This window comes from Rhodamnia argentea, chromosome 3 (genome assembly GCF_020921035.1).
Source record: "Rhodamnia argentea isolate NSW1041297 chromosome 3, ASM2092103v1, whole genome shotgun sequence".
Classification (NCBI taxonomy): Eukaryota; Viridiplantae; Streptophyta; class Magnoliopsida; order Myrtales; family Myrtaceae; genus Rhodamnia; species Rhodamnia argentea.
The window spans coordinates 27,843,726-27,865,410 of NC_063152.1; the positions used below are offsets into that span (position 1 = coordinate 27,843,726).

Below are 21,685 nucleotides of genomic sequence, written 5' to 3' on the forward strand. Positions count from 1 at the left end.
TAGGGCTGCAGGAATGAATATACTAAAATACTTGCTGCAATAACGGAAACTGGTCGCGCGGACCAGATTTGGGGTTAGTGCTTGCAGGCCATGCTCAAATTGTCAATACCTACAACTGAAAACACAATACCTTGGAATCCTAAGAAAACAGAAATTAATTAACCTTCTTTCATGCTCTTATCGCGATAAATCATACTTAACTCGATTCGACTTGACTCTACTCTTGCTACTGTTCAGTTTCTGCACCATTGCTCAACCTCAACAGCATCGTTGGGATAACTTTTTGTTTTTTTACTTCTGTTTTGGCTAGGGTGAATAGCTGTATTAACTTTTTGCGGCTTCTGTCTCCCAAATAAGAGCATTGCTGTACAACGTGTGCTGATGAGTGTTAAACTTGGAGAGGAAGATGATTCGGGGAACATAAAACAGGGGGTTGTTGTTACGGCTGGAACCAGCTCCAATAATCATTGCATCTTCAGCAGAAAGGGGAAAAAGAAATGGGTCAGTGACAGAGGACAGATATGGACCTTCAATGCCTTCTTCCTCGTTAAGTTATTATATCTTTGCTTCTTCTGTTAGGTTGGCAGCGTGAGTGGTCCTATATAATAAAACAACAAAAGGACTATATACTTGGGGACTCAATTCCACGAAGCTACTTAGTTCACCCACCCCTCCAATTCCACACACGTGTCATCTATTCCGTCATCCGATGGCGAATGTCGCCTTTTTCTCTGAAGAATGTACTTTGTAGGCTCCGCTTCTGCTTCTTCGTTCTGACGTTTGAACCGACGCCCTTTTCATAACTCCATTAGTAAATAGCAAGCCCGTTTTGAAAACGAGGGAAGGCGAGCTTGTCGTGCTAGTGGATGGCCATGTTTAAGGTTGGTTGGTGGACGAAGTTTGTCCGCGAGTCTCCTGTTGATGGACTGGACTCAATTGCATTTGCTTTCAGAGTCCTGGAGTGCCCGGAAGTTCAGCACAGCAGGACACGAGTCATAATTCAACTCTCTTGACTTTTCCATTCCGGAAATGATTAGAATAGACATATCGGTAGGACCGCAATGGCTCAAATCTGCCCCTTGCTTTCTTTGTCTGGTCAAAGGGTCTAGGTGGGTAGGAACCACAACAACAGGTAGGAGATTCAAAACAATCTGAGAAAACCAGAGAGAGGAAAGGGAAAAAGGGTGGAGGATGATTCCTGATTTAGGAATGGCTTCCGACTACTCCAAGCAACGAGGGGGACCACGCTAGTCTAAGGAACTTGACTTTCATCGTGCCTCAAGGTTTCCCAGAGAACTGAAAGCTCTCGGTCGACAGAATCGTAGAAGGTCTTTATCGTGCAGCTCACAACTTGTTGGGGGCAAGAACTTTGGTCGTGTTGTAACTATGAAGATAACAGTCGACCGAAGAGTTTGTGTTTGACTAAAAAAATAGAAGCAAGATCTTGGGCCTTTGCTTCAGAACATGGTGGGTCGGGCTTAGCTCGTTGGCCCATTTCGGACTGGGCCCATTGCGACTAGGAAAGAAATAATAAATCATCGACGGATGAAATCCCGCCACGCTAGAGCTGCTCCAAATAATTTGTGCCTCCATTCAGTACACGTATAAATTCCCACCCTCTTCCTTCTCCACCTTCTTCGATCGTTCTCCTCCTCCAGAACCTTCTCCTCGAGCCAGGATCCACCCAAGTGCAAACCCTGCTTCGAAGGTACTATCGTCTTCTCTGTAGATCAACCTCAGGTTCTTCAAGCTTTGATGATACTGGTGAACTCGGTTACTTGTAGCTCTAGGATGACTGTCCTTGCAGTTTAGCTGCGCTATCGTCTGATGTTGCCCTGTTTGATTTCGTAACATCTTTCGTTTGGCGAATACGACAATAGCATTCGCTTTTGTATCTCTGACTTGAAAACAACTGTAGCTGTAATCACCGGAGCGCGGTGCAATTTCCTCCTCTTTCTTCTTAGTTTCCTGTTCCAGGGTGATTCGTTTTGCAAGTCAGCGAGGATGAGGCCGGTTTTCGTTGGCAACTTCGAGTACGATACTCGCCAATATGAGCTGGAGCGTCTCTTCTCCAAGTATGGGAGGGTTGAGCGTGTTGACATGAAATCTGGTAAATCAATTAATTGATTCTGTGACAGACATCACCTTATCACCTATGTATCTTTGCAACATTAGCTTTTCACTTATTGTGATCCTCTTAAAGATGGCAAAGTCTGAACCTTTTTGGGGAGCTCATGATAATGAGATGACATGGAAGGAATCAGGTTTACCAATTTATTACCCCTTCACGTTTTTGAATCCGAAGTCGTCTTAACTATCTTTCCTTGGTTGCAAAATTTTCTCGAGGAATTAAGTTGATACCGTTTGTGATTCCTTTTTATGACCCAATTTGAAAGGTTTCATGAGTTTGGATGCCCATAGAAATCTAGGAATTATTTGCTTCCCTTTTCCCCCTTTCTGATTCCATGTTTTTCTTATTCATGTTTACCTAGTTTTCCTTAAGGCCTTGTGACATGCAATTTTCCAAATATTCAATGCACATGTGGTGGTGACGATTTCCCTCATCGCTGCGTAAGTTAGCTGTGGAAGTCACTTAACATTAACCAACTCTATCTATCATCAATTTAGATTATATGCATACTGGATGTACAACTCATCTTGTCAATATTTTCTGGCACTACTTTAATTTTGATGTTAGGTTCAGAAAATGAATTTTTTTATCTGGGAGAGCGAAAAGAATCGAGTTTCCATGTCCCAAATTGTTTAAAAGTAGAAACTGGTCCTTGGCCCTCTGATGTTTAGCACGTCTTAAGTCAAAAAGGAAAGATGACCCCTAATAATTGAAACCCATTGTAGAGCATTTAACATGCATATTGCAATACCGCATTTTTCAAGTACTCGGACAGCTTGGGAACCAAAATAATATCATTCAAACCTGCATTCTATTTAGGTAAGACCTCAATCTTTTAAGTGTTCTTTTGACGCAGGAAATCTAGTGGAAAATGAGCTGGGCTTCTGTCTGACTCACGATTCTATGCTCACAATTTCTTTTGGAAAGGAAGCCAATCATGCTTCCTTTTATCTTCTGCCACGCATGGGTTCAACATTCTGATTACTAGTAGTATCCTTCACTCTCCCACCTTGCTGCTAAGAGCTTCCAGTAGAAGGAGTGGTCATGGTGGGATCAGTAATATATGCCACATGTACAGATAATAGGACGGTGAATGTGAATGAATCTCGCCACTCATGCCATGCCCTCCATTTCCCCAAGTTGTGCTCTCTGACTGCTGAAGTATGCTTACCAATGACATGTCAGACCCAAGAATTTGGACTGAAATCTTTAGTACGCCCAGTTATCGGGATTTTGTTCCTCTTGCAAGACCTCTACATTCTACAGTGCATCCGGCCATCAGTTATGCACAGGCTTCATGTATATTTAGTTTAAACTGGGTGAAGAAACAAAAGAATTGGCTGATATTCTGGTGACTTAGTGGGATGATGACAATGATAGCAATTCTAGTACTCCCATTGAATTCTGCCATACCTTTGCAGGCTTTGCATTTGTCTATTTTGAGGATGAGCGTGATGCTGAAGATGCTATCCACGGCCTCGATGATGTCCCATTTGGCTATGAAAGGCGCAGATTGTCAGTTGAGTGGGCTAAGGTAGGCACTTCCCGGTCTGTTCATATCTGTTTCTTCGTTGTAGCATCTCGTTTTCTCCATGGTGGCGCAAGTGTCCTTATGTGCCTGCTGTGAACTGGCATGGATACCATTGGGTTTCAATACAATGGGATATATTATTGGTTCCAGGGTGAACGTGGACGGTACGGAGCTGGTTCTAGGTCGATGCCGAACCAGAGGCCCACTAAAACACTGTTTGTTATAAACTTTGATCCCCTTCGCACAAATGCTCGTGATATAGAAAGACACTTTGAGCCCTATGGGAGAATACTTAATGTTCGAATCCGGCGTAACTTTGCATTTGTGCAGTTTGAGACACAAGATGATGCTACAAGAGCTCTCGAATGCACTCACATGAGGTAGTATGATGTTACATCAAGACAGTTTTAGCATGTGTTATTTTCTCTTTTTTGTCTCGATGGTATCTAGCCTGACATATTTGGATGCACTTCTGGTGTTCAGCAAGATGTTAGATAGGGTGGTATCTGTTGAATATGCTTTGAGAGATGATGATGAGCGGGATGACATCAGAGGAAGCTATGGTCGCCGTGGGAGTAGTCCTTATGGGCGGTCACTGAGCCCTGGATATCGCCGTCGGCCTAGCCCTGATTATGGTCGTGGTCGCAGCCCTGGTTATGACCGATACAGTGGCCTAGCTTACAGAAGCCCTGTTTATGATAGAAACAGGAGTTCAGAGTACGGAAGATATCGCAGGTAGAAATTATATTTAGAGATCAGCACGTGATGTTATTTAGTGTGGCTTTCTCCATGCAATCTCTCCGTTAAGACCATTTTCTTTCATGATCTTGTTCAAACAGCCGCACGCCCATTCGAAGATGAAAGAACTTGGTGACCTTTCTGTGAGGATCAGCATCTAGCTTTTCGACCAGGCTTTGCAATGTTGGCTTGAGCAAGAGATGCTCTCTCTGTGCGTGCAATTATGTGCACTCTGAAAGTATACCTGGTTATCGATAGCTGTAGTTATCTTTTCTCGTTTCCTGGTAACCATGGATATAGTTGTAAGTTACAGCACAGGTATCCTTTTTCTATTTGCCCGACTGATGGATTGTGTTGATTTGCTTCAAGTTGGACGTTTTTGGCACATTATCTCGTAGTGTGTTAGCATATATATAGTTGTCAGTTGCAGCATAGGGATCCGTTTCTCTTTGCCCGATTGATGGATTTCGTCGCTTTGCTTTTACTGATAGAGGTTTTGGCACACAATTTCATAGTGTGATGGAAAGACATTGATATCGGCCTGTTGAAACATTCGAACTGCTCTTAGCCTCTCCGTGTCGCGTAAAACGTTCAGACTGCCATCTCAGAAGCTATAGAATCACACCGTGGAATTGAGAAACCAGTCCAAATCAATTTCACCGTGTACCTTTGGATTTCGCATTTCATGAAACAAAACTAAAAACTGAGTAAACTGCAGGAGCTGATACCACTCTTAGGAGCTTCATGAGCTAAAGTCATAGCCTCTCTGGTGAGGGAACTCGGAGGTTTCATCGTTTCATGGCCCGACTTTAGCAAGTAGCAACTCTGCCACTGCCATAGTTGTTGAACTTAGTTCTCTGCAAAACCTGCTGATTGTTTTTATTGGAGATATGAAAGTCCTAGAGTGCTGCAAGTTCTGAAGCACCAATCTGTCTAATAACTTGACAGACGAACTGATCATCCATCTCTTATGTGGATAGCCAATACGTGATATTTACATTTTGGACGATTCTGTACAGAGGAGGAAGAAAGCGGAGAACCGTTTAAATGAATTTCGAAGGACAAGAGAAGTAGCCTCTCTGTTTACTTGGTTACTGCCAGTTATGCTTGACAATCTTGAATTTTTCGAGCACGACTTTCCCCTCCTTATACTTCTCGGATTCCTCGTACGCTCGATCATACTTCCATCCCAAATTCTCCAGGCAATCAACGCAGTATATATCGGAAACCACATGGAGACCGGTTATGAGATTCCTGTTCTCCTTGGGACCTTCTACTATGTTCATGGCGTGTGAGAGCAGAAACGCCCTGCCATGGCTTGCCTATGAAAGAAGCACATTCCCATGATCAGCGATCCCCATCAATTCGACAGCACGGGTAAGGCGACTGAGGGACTATTGCTTAAATCAACCACGAGAGAATCAGCAAGACATGCAGATCTCACCTGGAAATTCTTGGAGACAATGTCGTCGTGGCAACAAACTTGATTCCCACACTTGAAGCAGCTGTACAGACGCTGTCCAGTCGAGTCTGCCATCGCGGGATAAGCTTCCGAGTCAATAGCCGAATGGTTGTGTAGATGGAGGAGGGGCAGAAATTATCACCGAGTCCGAACGGCACTTGTTTGCCAATAGGATTCAACCAAAGATCGTCATCAATCTAAAGGAACAGGAGAAACATCATTTCCATGCCGAAATAAGAATTTGATTTTGAGTGTAGATTCCAAATGGGTTGAAAGAGACGCCCTAATGAATGTAATTAAAGTAATAACAATAACAATAAACAGGTGGGGTTGGCAAAGACCGGATTGGAGAGCGTATCACGCATTACGTACAAGCCACTATATGATAAGGAAAACTAAGGTTGTAGAGAGGACAATCATATGCAGCAACTCACAGATGAGATGAAGATGAGATGTTGCGTTCCCTTCTCTCTTGCCTCTCGTCTTGGCCTGAAGTGAAGCGCAAAGGCCGGTCCTACCCTAGCCTTAACCAGAGCTCCGGTATGATCATGGGGATTACCATGGTTTCTCATTCTTCTTCCCCATTCGGGTTTTTTGTGGCGTCATTTGAATTTGATTCAACCAACCAAATTCAGACGAAGTCGTGATCGTGATCTGCACAAACGTCAGTTCGAGTTCTTTCCGCTACTTCTTTGAAACGTCTCCTTAAAATTCGATACATGTTACATCTTGATAAGGTAAGAAAGAGAGAATAGGAGAATGACCTTCTGTTACGAAAGATTTGCCAAAGATTTATATTGTGTTTTTCTAATATTTAGTGTATCTCTAGGATTTACTTTTTATTTGGATTAGCATATAATTTAGTGGATCCGGCCTAAGATGACCGTCCCTCAAAGTGAGACGGTGGGACGGTCAACTAATGGCTACAAATCTCGCTAGTTGAAACAGGATCACTTGCTGATCCGGTTTCAAAATTTTGACTCTCCGTCCCTTTTTTTTTTTTTTTTTTTTGAACTTTTTATGTGCTTTTATTGCAAGCTAAAATTAGAAGGCAATCAAGGTTCTAATGAAACAAATCCAATTGATAGTATTCAAACAAGAAGTTGCAACTTGTAAAATAGTAGATATTATTCTCCAAATCCAAAAAAAAGATTACGGTGGATATTATTCTCACAATTACGAAAAAATTCTTAATGACTTTACAAGGGTGACACTACCGTCACTCAACGATGCAGCTTGAACTAGACATATCGGACGTGGACTTTTAGCCGACGGGCATATCATGCGGACATGTGATACGTATATGTTAGATATGGACTTGTGGCTAACAAACATATCATGTGAATATGTAGTGTACGTGAGTCCGTCACTCCCACGGACTGTCATATTAGCTTTTCTAAATTCTTAATAACTCAAAAATTAGAAACATAATTATCTTGTATACTTTGTCTTTTATTTTAGCTTATAATAAAAACACATAAAAGTTAAAAAAAATAAAAATGGGTAATCAAAATGATGAAATTGGATCAGCAAGTGATTCGGTTTGAACTAACGAGATTTGTGGCCATTCGCCGACCGTCCCATCGCCTAACTTTGGGGGACGGTCATCTAAGCAATATCCTAATTTAGTATATCTTGTATAATTAGTTAGAGATATTTGGTAGATATTCCCTTTCCCTTTTTTGTTAAGCCGTATGTAGTATAAATAGTCATACTCAAAGTTGAGCAATATAAGCAAATTATGAAGGAAGAGTGTTAGCGTACTTAAATGTTAAAATCATACATTCATCTAACAGTTTAAGTTTTTGCAATAGTTGGCAATGATCCCACAAAATCTAACATAAAGTAGTAGCTTCAATGGGTAGTTTACTCAATCATTACCGGATCTCAATCAAACCAAGTGAAAACTACTTTTACTTGCTTTCTTGGGGAACCTATTGGTGCATGAACTTGCACATTTTTGCGTAGTGTCGAACGTTTGTATTGAGCGTTGCAAAAATGAAACAACAAAATTATAAGAAAAATTACCAAAAAATTCACACATATATTGCAATTGTACCAATTCAATTTTAAATCTTTTGCAATTGTGCTAATTCTATCCATTTGGTCGGCCGGTGCCGATATGGCAAATTTTCAATAATATTTTAATATTTCTTGAATATTTTAATAATTTTTTATGTCCTTTTTTTCTTTTTCTTTTTTTGGGGTTTGAGCTAGCAGCCTCCTAGGGCGAGGGTTGTGAGCCCTTCTCGACAAGCTGTTGGGCGAGAAGGGTCGAGCAAATGAACTAAATTGGTACAATTGCAAAAAAATTTGGGACTTTTTTGATATAATTGCAATATGTTTATGACTTTTTTGGGTAATTCTCCCTAAAATCATGAGAATGTGATGACCACTTCAAGTCCAAAGACATGGATCATGTGAATCTCTCACTTGCAAAACCTGTAAAATTTGGTGAAATTTTTGAATTGTCTGGAGAATGTCATTAAAAAGTAGAAACCCTTCTTTCTTTTAGTTTTCTCTAGACGTTCCATTGGTGACCTTTGAATGAAGGGATGGCAATCTCACAAGGGGACGGCAGGTAGGCCGAGCACGTTTCTCCTCCTTGCTCAAGACCTAAGTTGGACTCATACGTTTGTCCATTCTCTTAGAACTATCCTTAGATTAGAAGCACATCCATGTGTGTCTTCGGTAATTATTCAACAGATACTAGGCAAGACGACCGTCGTATTGAATGATCATTAGCCGGGTATTCAAAAAGTCTCAAGCACCTTATTGATACGGTAAGGGAATATTCTGTTTGTAACTATCTAATCCACGTCAATCATACAATAAATTAACACTAGTGGAACTATGGAGTTGGTTCGGCGGGTTTAAAGGAAACGGGGAAGGGAAGAGGAGAAGAGCAGGGAGGTTCCATTGGAGTGTCTTGGTGTGGTGGTAACTCTACTGTATGGACAACAAGGAAAGCATAAGAGCGTTCAGGTCATGGCTTGAGGAATCTTTGTGAAATGACTTGGGACTCCAGCGAAGGAAAGAATCCGAAGCCATCCTTGATTGGCGCAGATTGTGGGGAAGTGGGCCAGCCACTTCCGACATCATAAAGAGGTTGATGTGGATGCCAGTTGCAATTGGCATGAAACCAACCAATTTGTTTGCATTCGTATTTTGCATCATCTCCTTTTTTTTGATTTGATTATGACTCCCGAACGACCCAAAACCCAAAACTTTTTTTTTTTTCTTTGGGTTTGTCATGTAGGGTCAACCAAAACCCAGTGAGTCAAAAAGACTGGTTTAAGCAGATTCGTCCCATATGATCAGGCTTTCTTCCCTTTTGGTGATGTAAAATCCATGTCGATGGAGTAGAGGAGAGAGCGAAGAAGGAAGAGTGTGAATTGGTATCAGTCGGAGCTGCGGTGTGGGGATGGGGCTCCTGAGCAACCGAGTGGATCGGAGCGAGATACAGCCCGGCGATCACATCTACACTTACCGTGCCGTCTTCACCTACTCTCACCACGGTCTCTCTCTCTCTCTCTCTCTCTCTCTCTCTCTCTCTCTCTCGCTGACGGTGTGTGTGTGTTTGTGCGCGTTTTCTGTCCCAAGTCTTCATCTGCATTGTTTCGGTTGCTTCTCTTTGCTTTCGCCACTACTCCGCTTCAATTGTCTTGTCGACCCTCAATTTGCCTCTGCATTCGGGGATTCTGTTTGCCCCTCTCTTCCATTCCCACGTTTCCGTTTCTGCTTAATGTGGGTCGGGATGCTCCCAAACAATGCTTTTTACCGATTCTCTCATGGATTTGCTCGGGCATCACGTCGTCCTGTTCCGTCATTTGCTTGCGAGTTGTTGGATCTGATACAAGTAGGCAGCTTTAACTTCATCAACTTATCAAGTTATCTACCAAAGACGAATGCAGATGAAGACTTGACATTTGCCAGTTGAATTGTTGATCTAGGCCTTTCCTGGATGAGGATTTTTTTTTCTTTTCCTTTTTGCCCCCTTTGAAGTTGAAGACGATCTCAATTTTTCTCAATTGAGTGGTTCGTAAACTTGTAAATGGAACTTGGAGCTTCCCAGGCTGCATCCTAGCAATTCTCATAATGATGATTAGACAAACTATATTTTGCGGATATGCCACGGTGGGTGTTATAGCAATTTCAACAGGATAGAGCATGTGTTAGACAATAGAGAGACATCGTATGTGGACCAACAAGAAATTGTAAGTATTCAGAAACTCAAACTGGACGGTTCTTTCAATAACAGAGCTTAACAATGCCATTGAGGTATACAATGTACTTCGCTTTACAGATTAAGGGATAGAGAAGGTAGAGCTCAAGAAGATGGCATACAATAGCCATTCGGGACTGCTGATTGAAATAACCGTGCTGCCGCATCAATAGCGTGTCATAGCGATGGCAATGGTTAGGAAGGACTCCCTAATAGCTATGTGCCATAGGAAGATGTAGCTTACTTAAAAATGCCTCCTCCTCCTTACTCAGTTGAGGTTATTTTTGCTGGTGTCCCGCTACAATATGTAGAACTTTTTCTGGTTTGCAACCCTTTGGTTCTGAAAAACATAAGCTGGAAGCATATAAAATTATCTTATATTAGTTGTGTCTCCAGATGCAGGCAGACTGGATTGCCTAGTGATTGTAGTTCAGAACATGGTGTCACTGGAACTTTAGACGAATTAGCACCCTCTAACCCCATCCAAGACAATGGAAAACCGCATGTGCATATTTTCGTCATCCGACGGCATAAGTAACAGAAGAAGGGAGATGTTTGCTTCAGGGATGAAGTACCCCAGATCCTATTTTATGTTGCTAAAATTTCTATCTATGCTGGAGCACTTTTGATATATACCAATTGTTAAATGGAGAACGATTCTGATTGCACTCTGCTCCCAGCTGTAGGCTTTTACTTTGACGACTCTTCGAAGGTAACAAGTATTTTAACTTTTTCATTGAGTTTCCATGATGAGATTTGATGTCTGTCATGCAGGGATCTATGTCGGGGGAAGCAAGGTAGTTCACTTTACACCTGAGCGTAATGCCGATTCAATCGTTGAAGAATCCGACTCCTATGAGTCAATGTCTTCGTCCTGTCCAACCTTCCCTGATTGCGGATTCAAGCTACCCAACAGTGGTGTGACACTCACATGCCTGGATTGCTTCCTCGGGAAGGGATCTCTGTACTGCTTTGAGTATGGGGTTGCCCCCTCAGTGTTCCTGGTCAAAGTCCGCGGAGGCACTTGCACCACTGCCCACTCTGACCCGCCAGAATCTGTCATTCACAGGGCAATGTATCTTCTTCAAAATGGATTTGGCAATTATGATGTCTTTCAGAACAACTGTGAGGACTTTGCGCTGTACTGCAAAACGGGTCTTTTGATAATGGACAAACTTGGGGTCGGAAGAAGTGGTCAAGCTTCTTCTGCCGTTGGTGCTCCCCTGGCTGCCATTCTCTCATCTCCTCTGAAGTTGCTAATGCCAAGTCCTGTTGGGGTGGCTACAGTAACAGCTGGAGTGTATTGTATGAGCCGGTATGCTACCGACATAGGGGTGCGATCAGATGTGATCAAAGTGGCTGTGGAGGACTTGGATGCGAGCCTAGGCTGGGCAGAAGAGCATCATGAGGAAGCAGTGGAGAGGGCACCTTCTGACAGATTGATTACAGGGTGATGTAAATGGATGTCTTTCATGTGAATATACAACGGCATATACCCGTCCATGGAGACTTGTCCTGGCCATGCATTCATACCCATTACCAAAACTACTTTCGGTTCTTTTCCATCCTCCACCCCTCTGGCTTTCGAACTTTGTCACTAAATAATCAGTAACAATTAACTGTAGTTTGGATGTAATTCTTCTTCCTTCTTCTTCTCCTTTTTTTTTTCGGCAGTTGGTCGTATTTAGTCTATTGCACATCGTCATATATTGGAGCTTCTCTCGTTTCTTTTCCGGTTAGTCTGATTAAGAGCAAGGCTTACATGAACTATGACCTTATTATCTTTCCCTTTACTGTCTATTTTGACGTTCAGGTTACTCCAATTATGCCTAATGAGAAAGTTCATGTAAGACCGCTAGTAAGCTATTCTTACAACATTAAGTCTAGTTCCGGATTAGGGCAATAAACATCAAAGGATACTTATTCTGTTTAATAAGAGTTTTATTAACAGTTGCACAAAACTCATTCAGATACAATGTTTGTATTTTTTTTTTTCCTTTTTTGCTTTCCTTGCAATGCATGGTGTTCAATTGCTTTTTCCATTTTCAATTTCTTGGTAGTAAGAAGATGCGAGACTTATTTGCCCTCAAGAATTCTCCTCAGGGACCTGTTGAAATGGGACAAAATGAATGTATTAATCATGACTTAATGGAAAAGCACAAACTTTCACTGTACACCCAAGCCTTATGGGTATGGCCCGCTTGCACCTACCACCCATCACAAATTTCTGCGTAAGTCTCATGCTACACTTCCCCCATAATTAATAGGCAATTTCAAGTTGATTTTTTGCGATTGTGAGTATGACATTATCAACGGACAACCCCTGAGAATTGGTCTGTGATTAGAATTGGTCAGACTTTAAAATCAACGCCAGTTACACGACACATATCATCTTATGACAAGTTGGGGAATGTCCTGCATTCTAAGTCCGATTTGTTCTTTGATCCAGCGGAACATCGGCGCGTCATTTGCTAGTGACACCTGGTCTGCCTAATGCACTGATCAAGAGAACTTCCCATAATCCATTGTCGTGCAGTTATCATCAGTAGGTGATGATTAAACATCATCCTCGATTTCAAACCCCAAAAGCCAGCAAGATTAGAGCCATACAACAACCCCCAACAAAAAGTGCACTTAACACAGTTGGGTATCAAACTTAAGACTTATGCCCATGCTGAAAAGCTCCTGGCACAGCAGCTTAGCACCATAAGGTACATTCACCTTCACAATGTCATCAGCGGACCCGCAAATCCGGCAATAAGGACCTCTAATCTTCCGGCCACCCGGTACCGATCGCTGAATCACGTTGGCCATAGTCTTACATTTTTGGCAGACATGCATTTGGGAGAAATCACTGAGGGTAAACAGGCGCTCGTGTAGATTAGCAGATGCGCCGTGGGCAATTAGGCAATCTCTCTCCATCTCACCGAATTTAATGCCGCCGAAACGCTTTCGATCGGCAACTGGCTGCCGTGTGAGCGGGTGGACAGGTCCTGTGTTTCTGAACTTCACCTTGTCCTCAGCCATGTGGATCAGCCGCTGGTAAAATGTCGGGCCCATAAATATTAAGGAGTGGACCATTTCACCGGTCCGACCATTGTACACTCTTTCGCTCCCCCACCTCGAAAATCCAGCCCTGCAGCATGTAGGCAGCATTTAACAATTTAAAAATTTGTAATTCGAGATTAGGGAGGAGACGCAATGCCCACATACGTCAACAAATGGTAAACACAACAGGATGCGCATATGTTGCAGGATTCAGTAATCACCTATGCAACTGGTTGGTAATGTCCTCCACTGAGGGTGTAGAGAAAGGGGTAGCATATTTCACTGGCCCTCCGAGAGCAATCCCCTTTCCTAAAGCAGCCTCCAGAAGCTGGCCGGGTGTTTGCCGTGAGGGAAAAGCGTGCGGGTTTATGACGACATCTGGGACTATGCCCTGCACGGTGAAGGGGAAATTCTCTTGTGACTCGAGAAAGCCAAGGACACCCTTTTGCCCGTGCATGCTAGCAAACTTGTCTCCAAGGCATGGGGATCGAACCTACAAGGGCGGAATGTTAAAAGCAAACAGACTATTATAAGCAAATTGAATATGGGAGTAACATGACATCTATACTCTGGACAGCAGATTTCACCAATAACTAACAGCAAGTGCAAGCTCAGGTGGTCAATCACAACCTTCACCACAGTAAGCACTACTCAAATCAAATTTAACATAACTTGTGATTAAGTGAGAGAAATGCTTGATTACCTGTCTAAGAGAAACCACGGCAAAGTTCTTTCCATCATCATTTGCAGAGAGCACAACTTTCTGAACCATTCCCCTTTCTGTGTGCTTGAGCTTAATACTGTGATCCACCCCAGATTCTGCACACCTACCAATGACAATGTCGCCGCTCTGCAAGTTGGCACCAACAAATGGGAGGCCATCGTCATCAAGGCTGTCCACACGTCCAATTTTGCTTTGCATTTTTGCAAAATTGACCGAGTCCTCTGATCTGCGCTTCTTTTCAAGAGATTCTCTATTCTCAACGTCAGCCTTGTGACTCCTAATGTGCTCTGATCGGAACATTCCCCGTTCCATTGAAGCACGATTCATCACTAAGGAGTCCTCCTGGTTATAGCCGAGATGAACATTCACTGCCACAATAGCATTCTGGCCATTATAGAACTCTGGCTTTGGTAGCATTCCTTTGTTACCAAGAGAGTTGCCTTGTTTTCCGAGGCAATCAGATATCATTGTCCGGAATAGTGGCCTCTGAGGATAGTACAACTGGTGGGACAGAGTGTCCACCCTGATATTTGGATTTGTCGTGGAGAAACCGATTCCCTGCTGAGAATGCTTCTCAGACTCATAGAGGACTCTCCTTGCATGATCATGATTGGCAAAGGGAATGATACCACAGCTTAAACCTAACAAATATGACATGTCAAGTTCGCAATGCGTATACTTTACAGGGCGGTTTTGATCATCTCCCTTGAAGAGGTTCTTCACACTCCAAGCAGTGCAACAGTCTTCTTCCTCTTCGGCCCCAATAAGTTCAACAATCCCCTTGTCCAACAAAGTCAGGAAATCATACTGGTCCCCTTTCAGTGCTTTGATTCGCTTTAAATTGTTGACCACTAAAAGAGGACGGAGAATTCTTCCGGAATCTGAGAATATCCGCACTTCTCCCTGATGTACATCCCTCTTGATCTCCACCTAAAATTCAATAATTGCAGAATAATTAGAGAAGCAATAAGAAAATTATGATTTGCTGATAAGCCACAATCTGGACTCTACGTATATAAGTTGTCAGATAAAAAAGAGCAAACTAATCACTTCTTCAGTCCTCACCCCATAAAGATATCAACGCAAAATCACTCCCAACAACAAAAGCCCTAGAAATTTCAACTTGCATTGCAGTTGTAATTTTTCTCGGGACATGCACTCATTCTCTAACATAAGATTTTGCCTAGTTAAGTTATACACCTGTAAAAGTGTTTGGTGCGCTCTTACAACTTAACTTGGGAGTACACAGGGTGTGCATTAAGCTGATAAACAGGGGGAGTAAGGAATACTGAATATCACTGGTTAAAGGGTTAAGATGCAATTGGACTGAGCCCTAACTCAGAGATTATAAGATCTCACATAAATTGACCACCCAACTTTCAGCATGGAGTTTCAAAGAAGAATAGAAAATTAAATTCACACCTCGAGCATTAGATCAATCAACAACCTGAAATCAATGCTGAACATGATTATACTGACACATCATCCCATACGTTGTCTATGCTCATGTATAAGCTCCACCCGAGGATTTTATAGGCCAAGCAAGTTGCAATACTTCACAAGCATCTAGTTGAAGGCATACCATTACTGTCACAAATTTTGCAGGTCATGATTTTATCAGGCACTCTCAACTTGAGCAAAATGAACTGACACAAAAAGGAGTATATTGGTGTAGGGTTAATTTCGAGGAACCTGGGAAGGCAGCTCCTTCCGGCGCCGCTTGTTTCTTAGGCTGTTGACAAATGAAAGAGAGTCCTCACAGATGCCGATCCAATCCCCATTCAGGAAAATCTTGATTTTGCCACGAAGTGAAGTAGAAGAGTCATCTGTGACCTTTTCCATTCCACAGTCATGCAGTATGCCATCGAGAGGTTCCAATGTATTGGTGCTCACAAGCCCCGTCGCAGCTAAATTTTTCACAAGCCCACAATTTTCACCATCAGGCGTAGATAGGAAACACACTTTGCCCCAGTGGGAAGGGTGCCTACATAATTAAGAAAGATGTGAGGGCATCTCCAATTACAAAAAATCAACTATTAAAACAAAAAGTCGAATCGATGCCCAATAAACGTCAATTGTAGGATGAAAATAACTATGCAGAGCAAGTGATGATCTGGCCAAACAAAGGAATTTGACCTCAAGGCACCTATTTAAAAATGAATCACCGACCCTGTTGAAATCACATGGCAAGTAGTCTGCTAAATGGGGCAATATCAAGCATTAAACATTCGAGGAGAGATTACTATACTTGTGGTACTTACGGGTATCGGGCATCTCCAACTTTCCCAGTGTAATTGACATGTTGGCGCATTTTTCTCATATCAGAAACTGCTTGCAATGGATTTGTTCGCCGTAGAGTTGCTACAACACCAGATATCCTTTCCGCTTTGAAAGGATGAGACCAGGCTCCAGTTGAAAATGCCCTAGAAAGGCCATTTGTGATAATGGACGCATCTAGGTAGTGTTCAATGTCATGAATACTTCGGTCTGGATATAGATCTCTCTGGATCGCCCTCATCATTCGCCTTCGGGCATTCAAAATTTGCACTCTCAGCTCTCTCTCAAGAAGCTCCCCAGCCAAGTCCAACCTCTTATTCCTAAAGTCATCCTTGTTATCACATTTTCTGCGACCAGTATATGCCTCTAACAGGCATTTCACCATATAAGCAAGATATCTAGCCTTCCTTTTACGGCCAGTCAGACTCGGAAACAAATAGTTGTTAAAGCACTCTTCAATTGATTCTGCTGGTGGAAATTTGCAATTCTTTATGCTTTTATCTACCTCGCTAAGTGCTTTCCCCCCTCTCCGGAAACCATTATATTTCTCATCAGCTTCATGAACGGAGGCAAATAGGATGTTCACAACCCTGGAATCATCATGCCCAAAATCAATTAGCTCCACGACTTCTTTGTCTGAAGACACCCCGAGGGCAAAAAATAATATCCATATAGGAATCTCCGTCGATAAAAAGTATGCTGTGAGAACCTTTTCTTCCCCTCTGATATATTCAACATCACAATTTCCTGCAAGCTTTATATATAGCCTTTTCCTCTTCCACGCCGACCTGTATGCTATTGTCCAACCCTGATTATCAGAAATCCAGAGTTTCTTCAAACTGATCTGTTCTTGTGCAATAAATGTCTGGAAAAAAAAATGCAGTGAGTATAAATCACTATAAGCAATTTCATTGCATGGTAAGAATCTGAAAATTGACAAACCAATGGACAACGGCAGAAGGTGATGCACCGGCATATTTGAATTTCATCTCATTAAGCTTTAACATGAGATGCCTAAGTTTGGATTTGTATTTTAAAGGAACAAAAAGAAGCTGTCAAGACAAAATATGAGGCACTCTGGATTAAAAGAACAAACCAGGAAATCGAAAGTCAAGGACTCTTTCTGTGCACAGTGGCATTTAAATTGAATTCAAGTCCACGTACATCACCTTTCATAATAATCGTGGTAAAACTTGCTCTTAGAAATCCATTAGTTATTTCATTCTTTCCACTCCTCAACAAATTCATTGTTCTTTTATCCTCTGCAAAAAGCCACTCCAAGAAGAGGAATATGGGCCGATGAGAAGAGAAGTAACTCTCAATACAAAATAGCTCTGATATAGAGTATTTGCACACTGAAAAAGGCAAGGACTAGACAGTAGTTCAATTAATCTAGAATTGCTCAGTTCTTCATCAGCAGCACAAAGAACAATTTATAGCAACGTCAACCAACATAAACTAAACCTTCATTGGGAGATTACTTTTTTTTAAGTGAAACCCAGTGTCCTGAAAAGCAAGACAGTTTGGATAAGGGCAGGCCTATTTTCACAACTATATGACTATATCCAAGTGCTTTTCACTAAAGAGACGAATTGCCCTTAATCATTCAATTATGATTTAAAGTGGCTGCCCCAAATTTACTTGCTTTCCTTCTTTCTATGTTTTTTTTCTAATTCTACATAAGATCTAGTTTACATAATTAAGACTATCACATGTTTTCATTTTGTTTAATTGTTAAGTGGGTATTACCATGTATATTACAGACAAGGTGTTTGCTTTTTATTTTTAGATTTTACTTCAGTAAAAATTACCTTTTTTAAGAGAGAAATTTCAAGGAAATCTAATTCTTTTCCATGTTGTCAAGCTAATTTCTGAATTCAAGTAGAATCTTGAAAATTTTTAACATATGCATAATGTATAATGGGATGATCGGATGAAATATATATAAATTTATATATATGTATATATATATATATATATATATGTATAAAGTTTCTTCAAATATTTTCCAAAACAAGATCATAGTTATATTCCCCAATGAAACTTTAAGAGATGAAAGTTGATTAAACCAACGGTTTGTATGAAAGGAGAAATTTATCTTAACATGCCAGTGAAATGTCATTCATTGGATTGACAAAAACTAATACCATTAGTGGAACAATTACAGAAAAAAACTGTCAAGGTGCCTATGTTTTCATCTCGATGCTTTCAATACATTTCTAGATACTTTTACAACGTCTTAAATGCTATGTGTAAAAGTGTCTCGCCGAAAGAACAATTTTTTTTTTCTAATATAGTCAATAAAGAGATTGATTTTTTTAGACTAATGAAATTAAAAATAAAATTCCCCACGGTAGTGAGCTTTTTAGATAGGAGAGACCAAGAGCAGATAAGTGGTTATGAGAGCAAAGATGAAGAAAACAACAAGTCTAAATTTTAATGCAAACCATAAAAGGTAAATACCTAATTTAAAAGAAATTGTGCGAATGTGGCAAACGGTTAAAGGCGATTTTATCTACTAGTGAAAAATGAGTGGATTTAGTCATATGGGAATGGAAAAGAACCCCACCCTTTGGATAATTGAAAGCATACTGTGTACTAGCCTAAGCCAACAAAAGTTCGCACAAAGTCAAACCAAGAATAGCATGCGGGGAGATAATGAAAAAAAAGCTTCGGACTCACTTTTTCGGCACCCTTGACTAGAAAATAACCTCCAAGATCAAAGTCACAATCGCCTTTCTCAGCTTCGCTCATCCAGCATAAATTGGATTTCACCATGATGGGAATCCTCCCAACCACGACATCTTTACTGTCATCATTTATCACCTCCTTCTCCACGAATTGTTCTTTCCCAGTTTTGAATTTGTCACTGCGCGCCAGTTTCTGGGTGTACACCTAATGAAAATGACAAGAAGTAATTGAATTGGTGCTAAAGAACCATATATTTGGAGTTGGTCAAACAGTTGGCAAAACAGACACCGATTGTGCCACAGAATGCACTGAAATGATAAATTTCTCAGGCATCTTCTAGCACAGATCATCTATTCTCTAAGGACGAAGCAAGTGCAAAAGGTTTCTGGTGATATATGTCGAAGCATTAGGAGGTCCAGCGCCACCACCAATATCTAAGATCACTTTTATCCAAGGGCAAAACATATGTGAGATGACAACTATGAAACAAGTCACCTGGTGCTGATGCAAAACTTATCTCAAGGTGCGACAAGGAACTATGACCCACAATACTGGAGGATGGCATGCTGATTAGTAGACACTACCAAGCATCGCAGAGAATCATGCAGAAACAAAAGAACAAACACCTGCATTCTTAGAATTTCAGCACCTGCAACAAACTGCATATTCACCTGAAAATGTATGTTCACTTTCATCCGTGATGAATATGTCATGTTTTGGAGCCTAGCATGCCTCGGCAGTAAATTCAAATATTCCTTCCCGCATTCGGCTAGCTTTTCACCAGAAAACTGCGGTCGATCAAGTGTGACCTTTCCGAACCTCACGAGTGCATAGCGCCAGTCGCTTTCACCCTTTTTTGATGGATCAAAACCGGGCTCCACTATAATATCTCCAAAGGAATCAAAAACATTCTGGATTCCATTTTCGATAAAATCGTTGAAGGAGTTGATCTGGTGACTGATGAGACCGTACTCATGGAAGAATGCAGTGGATGCCTTTCTACAAAAGCCCATCAGAAATGGCTCTCCAAGATCATGCAAGTTTGGAGAGTCAACAAGCTCTTCGTCATCGCTAGAAATGTCCATGTCGTCACCATTAAGTGACACCACGTCACTTCTACCCATTTGTCCCCTGTAAGAAGAAGATTCACCCATGGAGAACAAAATCTGCATACAACATGAAACAACCTAGTGAGTGAATAATCAAGTGAGCGAGGGACAAAATACAACATAAGTAGGAGTGAAGGCATAACTGGATGAATCTAAAATGAAGGAGTTGACAATATTCAAATATAGCCATAAAAGGAAAAAACCCCACAATTTATGACATATCAAGATTCAGAGACGTGCTGCTTCAATGTAAACACATTCATCCAAAATGTCAAACCATACTGAGATCTATTTGCTTCCCCAACCTTTACTCACAGAAATTGTCATAGGATACGAGCAAAGTGGCTCAGTTCTGCTCAAGTGATTTTCTAGCATAATAAAACTAAAAGGGTGACTATATTTTTCAAGGAAAAACTGTACAAGCCAAAGAGAAAGATGTGACGCTTGGCTAAAAATGTTATCACTTGACTTGGAGGATCATGAGCGACTTATTGCCACCCTCTACTGGGTATTCACAAGGCCATAAAGGGCGTTAGTTTTTCGATTTCCTTTTGGTCATCAAGGCCACATAAAAAAACAAGTTGAAGCTATCTAACAAGCGAATCAACTCTCGAACAGAGAAAAGGGGGAACAAGCCCCATCGCAGAAATGATGAAGAATACAACTTTTAGAGGGGAAGACGCAAGGAGCAGCAATGCATCGAAAATTAAAGAGCAAGTATAACCCTGTTTTTTTTTTTTTTCCTTTTTACTTGATGATCACCTCGTATCTCGTGAACTTGTCCCATTCCCATAAATTAAAATGATCAACAATCTATCCTGTTCGTTTCTCGTCTAGCCAATGCAAACAGAAGAGAAATATGCACGAAAGACAGAGATCAGAAGGCACGCAACAGCTCATTTCACACCCTCATACAACAACGGCATACCCATTTCAGGATTTGACCAGAAACAAAAAAGAAATCATCGAACACCAAAGAATCGAGTAGAGAGAAGGTAACCTTGTGCGGATGAGAGTCGGGCAGAGGAAGAGAGACACCTAACTCTGCTGCGAGACTGAAAGACGGAGAGGGGGAGAGAGCACAGCACAGAGCGAGCGAATGAGTGAGGTTCCGAGACCGAGACACGAAAGACGGAGATCAGAAGGCATGCAAGAGCTCATTTCGCGCTCGCTCATACAACAATGCTATACCCATTTCAGAACTTGACCAGGAAAAGGAAAAAAAAAAAAAAAAATCATCGAACACAAGAGAAGCGAGGAGAGGGAAGGTAACCTTGTGCGGAAGAGAGTCGGGCAGACGAAGGGAGAAACCTAGCTCTGCTGCGAGACTCTGAAAGAGAGAGAGGGAGAGAGAGCACAGCACAGAGCGAGCGACTGACGAGTGAGGCTCTTCAATTTGCGTTTTCTTCTCTTTTTTTTTTTTTTTTTTTCTCGGAGAAGGGAAAAAAATGAACATACCTAAAAAAATAAAAATAAAATAAAAACCAAAAATCCTAAGCTATGCTAACGTGACATATTTGCTCTAAACTTTTTTTATGACACCAAAAACTTCAAGCTTGTACTCATATAACACACTTACCCAAAAAAAAAAAATTGAAATCAAAAATCTCAAATTTATACCCATGTGACACATGCGTACAAGTTTGGGGTAAACATGTTCGACGCCTACAAATTTGGAATTTTTGGTATCACAACAAAAAAATTTAGGTAAATGTGTCACATTGATATAAGTTTGGGGTAAACGTGTCA

General features: G+C 41.4%; 4 protein-coding genes across 8 annotated transcripts; 2 read left to right on the top strand and 2 right to left on the bottom strand.

The window, feature by feature from the left end:
* The first annotated feature begins 1,554 nt into the window (after positions 1-1,554).
* Positions 1,555-9,404, top strand: LOC115753518 (serine/arginine-rich splicing factor RS31-like). Of its 5 annotated transcripts, none has more exons than XR_007197934.1 (7): positions 1,555-1,708; positions 1,978-2,110; positions 3,553-3,665; positions 3,813-4,042; positions 4,113-4,397; positions 4,502-4,611; positions 9,381-9,404. XR_007197934.1 is itself a non-coding variant. In XM_048276756.1 (7 exons), the coding sequence occupies exons 3-7, from the start codon at positions 2,005-2,007 to the stop codon at positions 4,521-4,523; spliced, it is 756 nt and encodes a 251-aa protein (XP_048132713.1). In that variant the 5' UTR covers positions 1,632-1,708; positions 1,878-1,937; positions 1,978-2,004; the 3' UTR covers positions 4,524-4,832. The 5 variants fall into 5 exon arrangements, 4 of the variants coding, with proteins under 4 accessions (XP_048132712.1, XP_030548011.1, XP_048132713.1 ...); XM_048276756.1 differs by lacking the exon at positions 9,381-9,404 and adding an exon at positions 1,878-1,937 and having other exon boundaries at positions 1,632-1,708; positions 4,502-4,832; XM_048276755.1 differs by lacking the exon at positions 9,381-9,404 and having other exon boundaries at positions 4,502-4,832.
* Positions 5,344-6,108, bottom strand: LOC115753519 (protein yippee-like At4g27745). Its single transcript, XM_030692154.2, has 2 exons — positions 5,845-6,108; positions 5,344-5,722 (listed from the first exon to the last, which is right to left on the bottom strand). Exons 1-2 carry the CDS (start codon positions 5,935-5,937, stop codon positions 5,492-5,494), a joined length of 324 nt encoding a protein of 107 aa, XP_030548014.1. The 5' UTR covers positions 5,938-6,108; the 3' UTR covers positions 5,344-5,491.
* LOC115753517 (protein LEAD-SENSITIVE 1-like) lies at positions 9,194-11,978 on the top strand. Its single transcript, XM_030692149.2, has 2 exons — positions 9,194-9,380; positions 10,862-11,978. Exons 1-2 carry the CDS (start codon positions 9,287-9,289, stop codon positions 11,539-11,541), a joined length of 774 nt encoding a protein of 257 aa, XP_030548009.1. The 5' UTR covers positions 9,194-9,286; the 3' UTR covers positions 11,542-11,978.
* A 611-nt stretch (positions 11,979-12,589) lies between these two features.
* Positions 12,590-21,291, bottom strand: LOC115753511 (DNA-directed RNA polymerases IV and V subunit 2). The gene is made up of 9 exons (XM_030692142.2): positions 21,210-21,291; positions 20,937-21,121; positions 19,499-19,993; positions 18,819-19,031; positions 16,121-17,001; positions 15,552-15,843; positions 13,839-14,789; positions 13,357-13,628; positions 12,590-13,223 (listed from the first exon to the last, which is right to left on the bottom strand). The coding sequence occupies exons 3-9, from the start codon at positions 19,979-19,981 to the stop codon at positions 12,722-12,724; spliced, it is 3,594 nt and encodes a 1,197-aa protein (XP_030548002.1). The 5' UTR covers positions 19,982-19,993; positions 20,937-21,121; positions 21,210-21,291; the 3' UTR covers positions 12,590-12,721.
* Positions 21,292-21,685: the final 394 nt, after the last annotated feature.

Coding starts and splice junctions, on each gene's coding strand:
- LOC115753518 (XM_048276755.1), top strand. CDS start 2,005: ATGAGGCCGGTTTTCGTTGGCAACTTCGAGTACGATACTCGCCAATAT. Junction 2,111..3,552: donor GCGTGTTGACATGAAATCTG/GTAAATCAATTA, acceptor ATACCTTTGCAG/GCTTTGCATTTGTCTATTTT. Junction 4,398..4,501: donor GAGTACGGAAGATATCGCAG/GTAGAAATTATA, acceptor TTGTTCAAACAG/CCGCACGCCCATTCGAAGAT.
- LOC115753519 (XM_030692154.2), bottom strand. CDS start 5,937: ATGGCAGACTCGACTGGACAGCGTCTGTACAGCTGCTTCAAGTGTGGG. Junction 5,723..5,844: donor TTGTCTCCAAGAATTTCCAG/GTGAGATCTGCA, acceptor CTTCTTTCATAG/GCAAGCCATGGCAGGGCGTT.
- LOC115753517 (XM_030692149.2), top strand. CDS start 9,287: ATGGGGCTCCTGAGCAACCGAGTGGATCGGAGCGAGATACAGCCCGGC. Junction 9,381..10,861: donor CTTCACCTACTCTCACCACG/GTCTCTCTCTCT, acceptor TCTGTCATGCAG/GGATCTATGTCGGGGGAAGC.
- LOC115753511 (XM_030692142.2), bottom strand. CDS start 19,981: ATGGGTGAATCTTCTTCTTACAGGGGACAAATGGGTAGAAGTGACGTG. Junction 19,032..19,498: donor AAGTGAACATACATTTTCAG/GTGAATATGCAG, acceptor CATTTTCATTAG/GTGTACACCCAGAAACTGGC. Junction 17,002..18,818: donor TAGTCAAGGGTGCCGAAAAA/GTGAGTCCGAAG, acceptor TTTTTTTTCCAG/ACATTTATTGCACAAGAACA.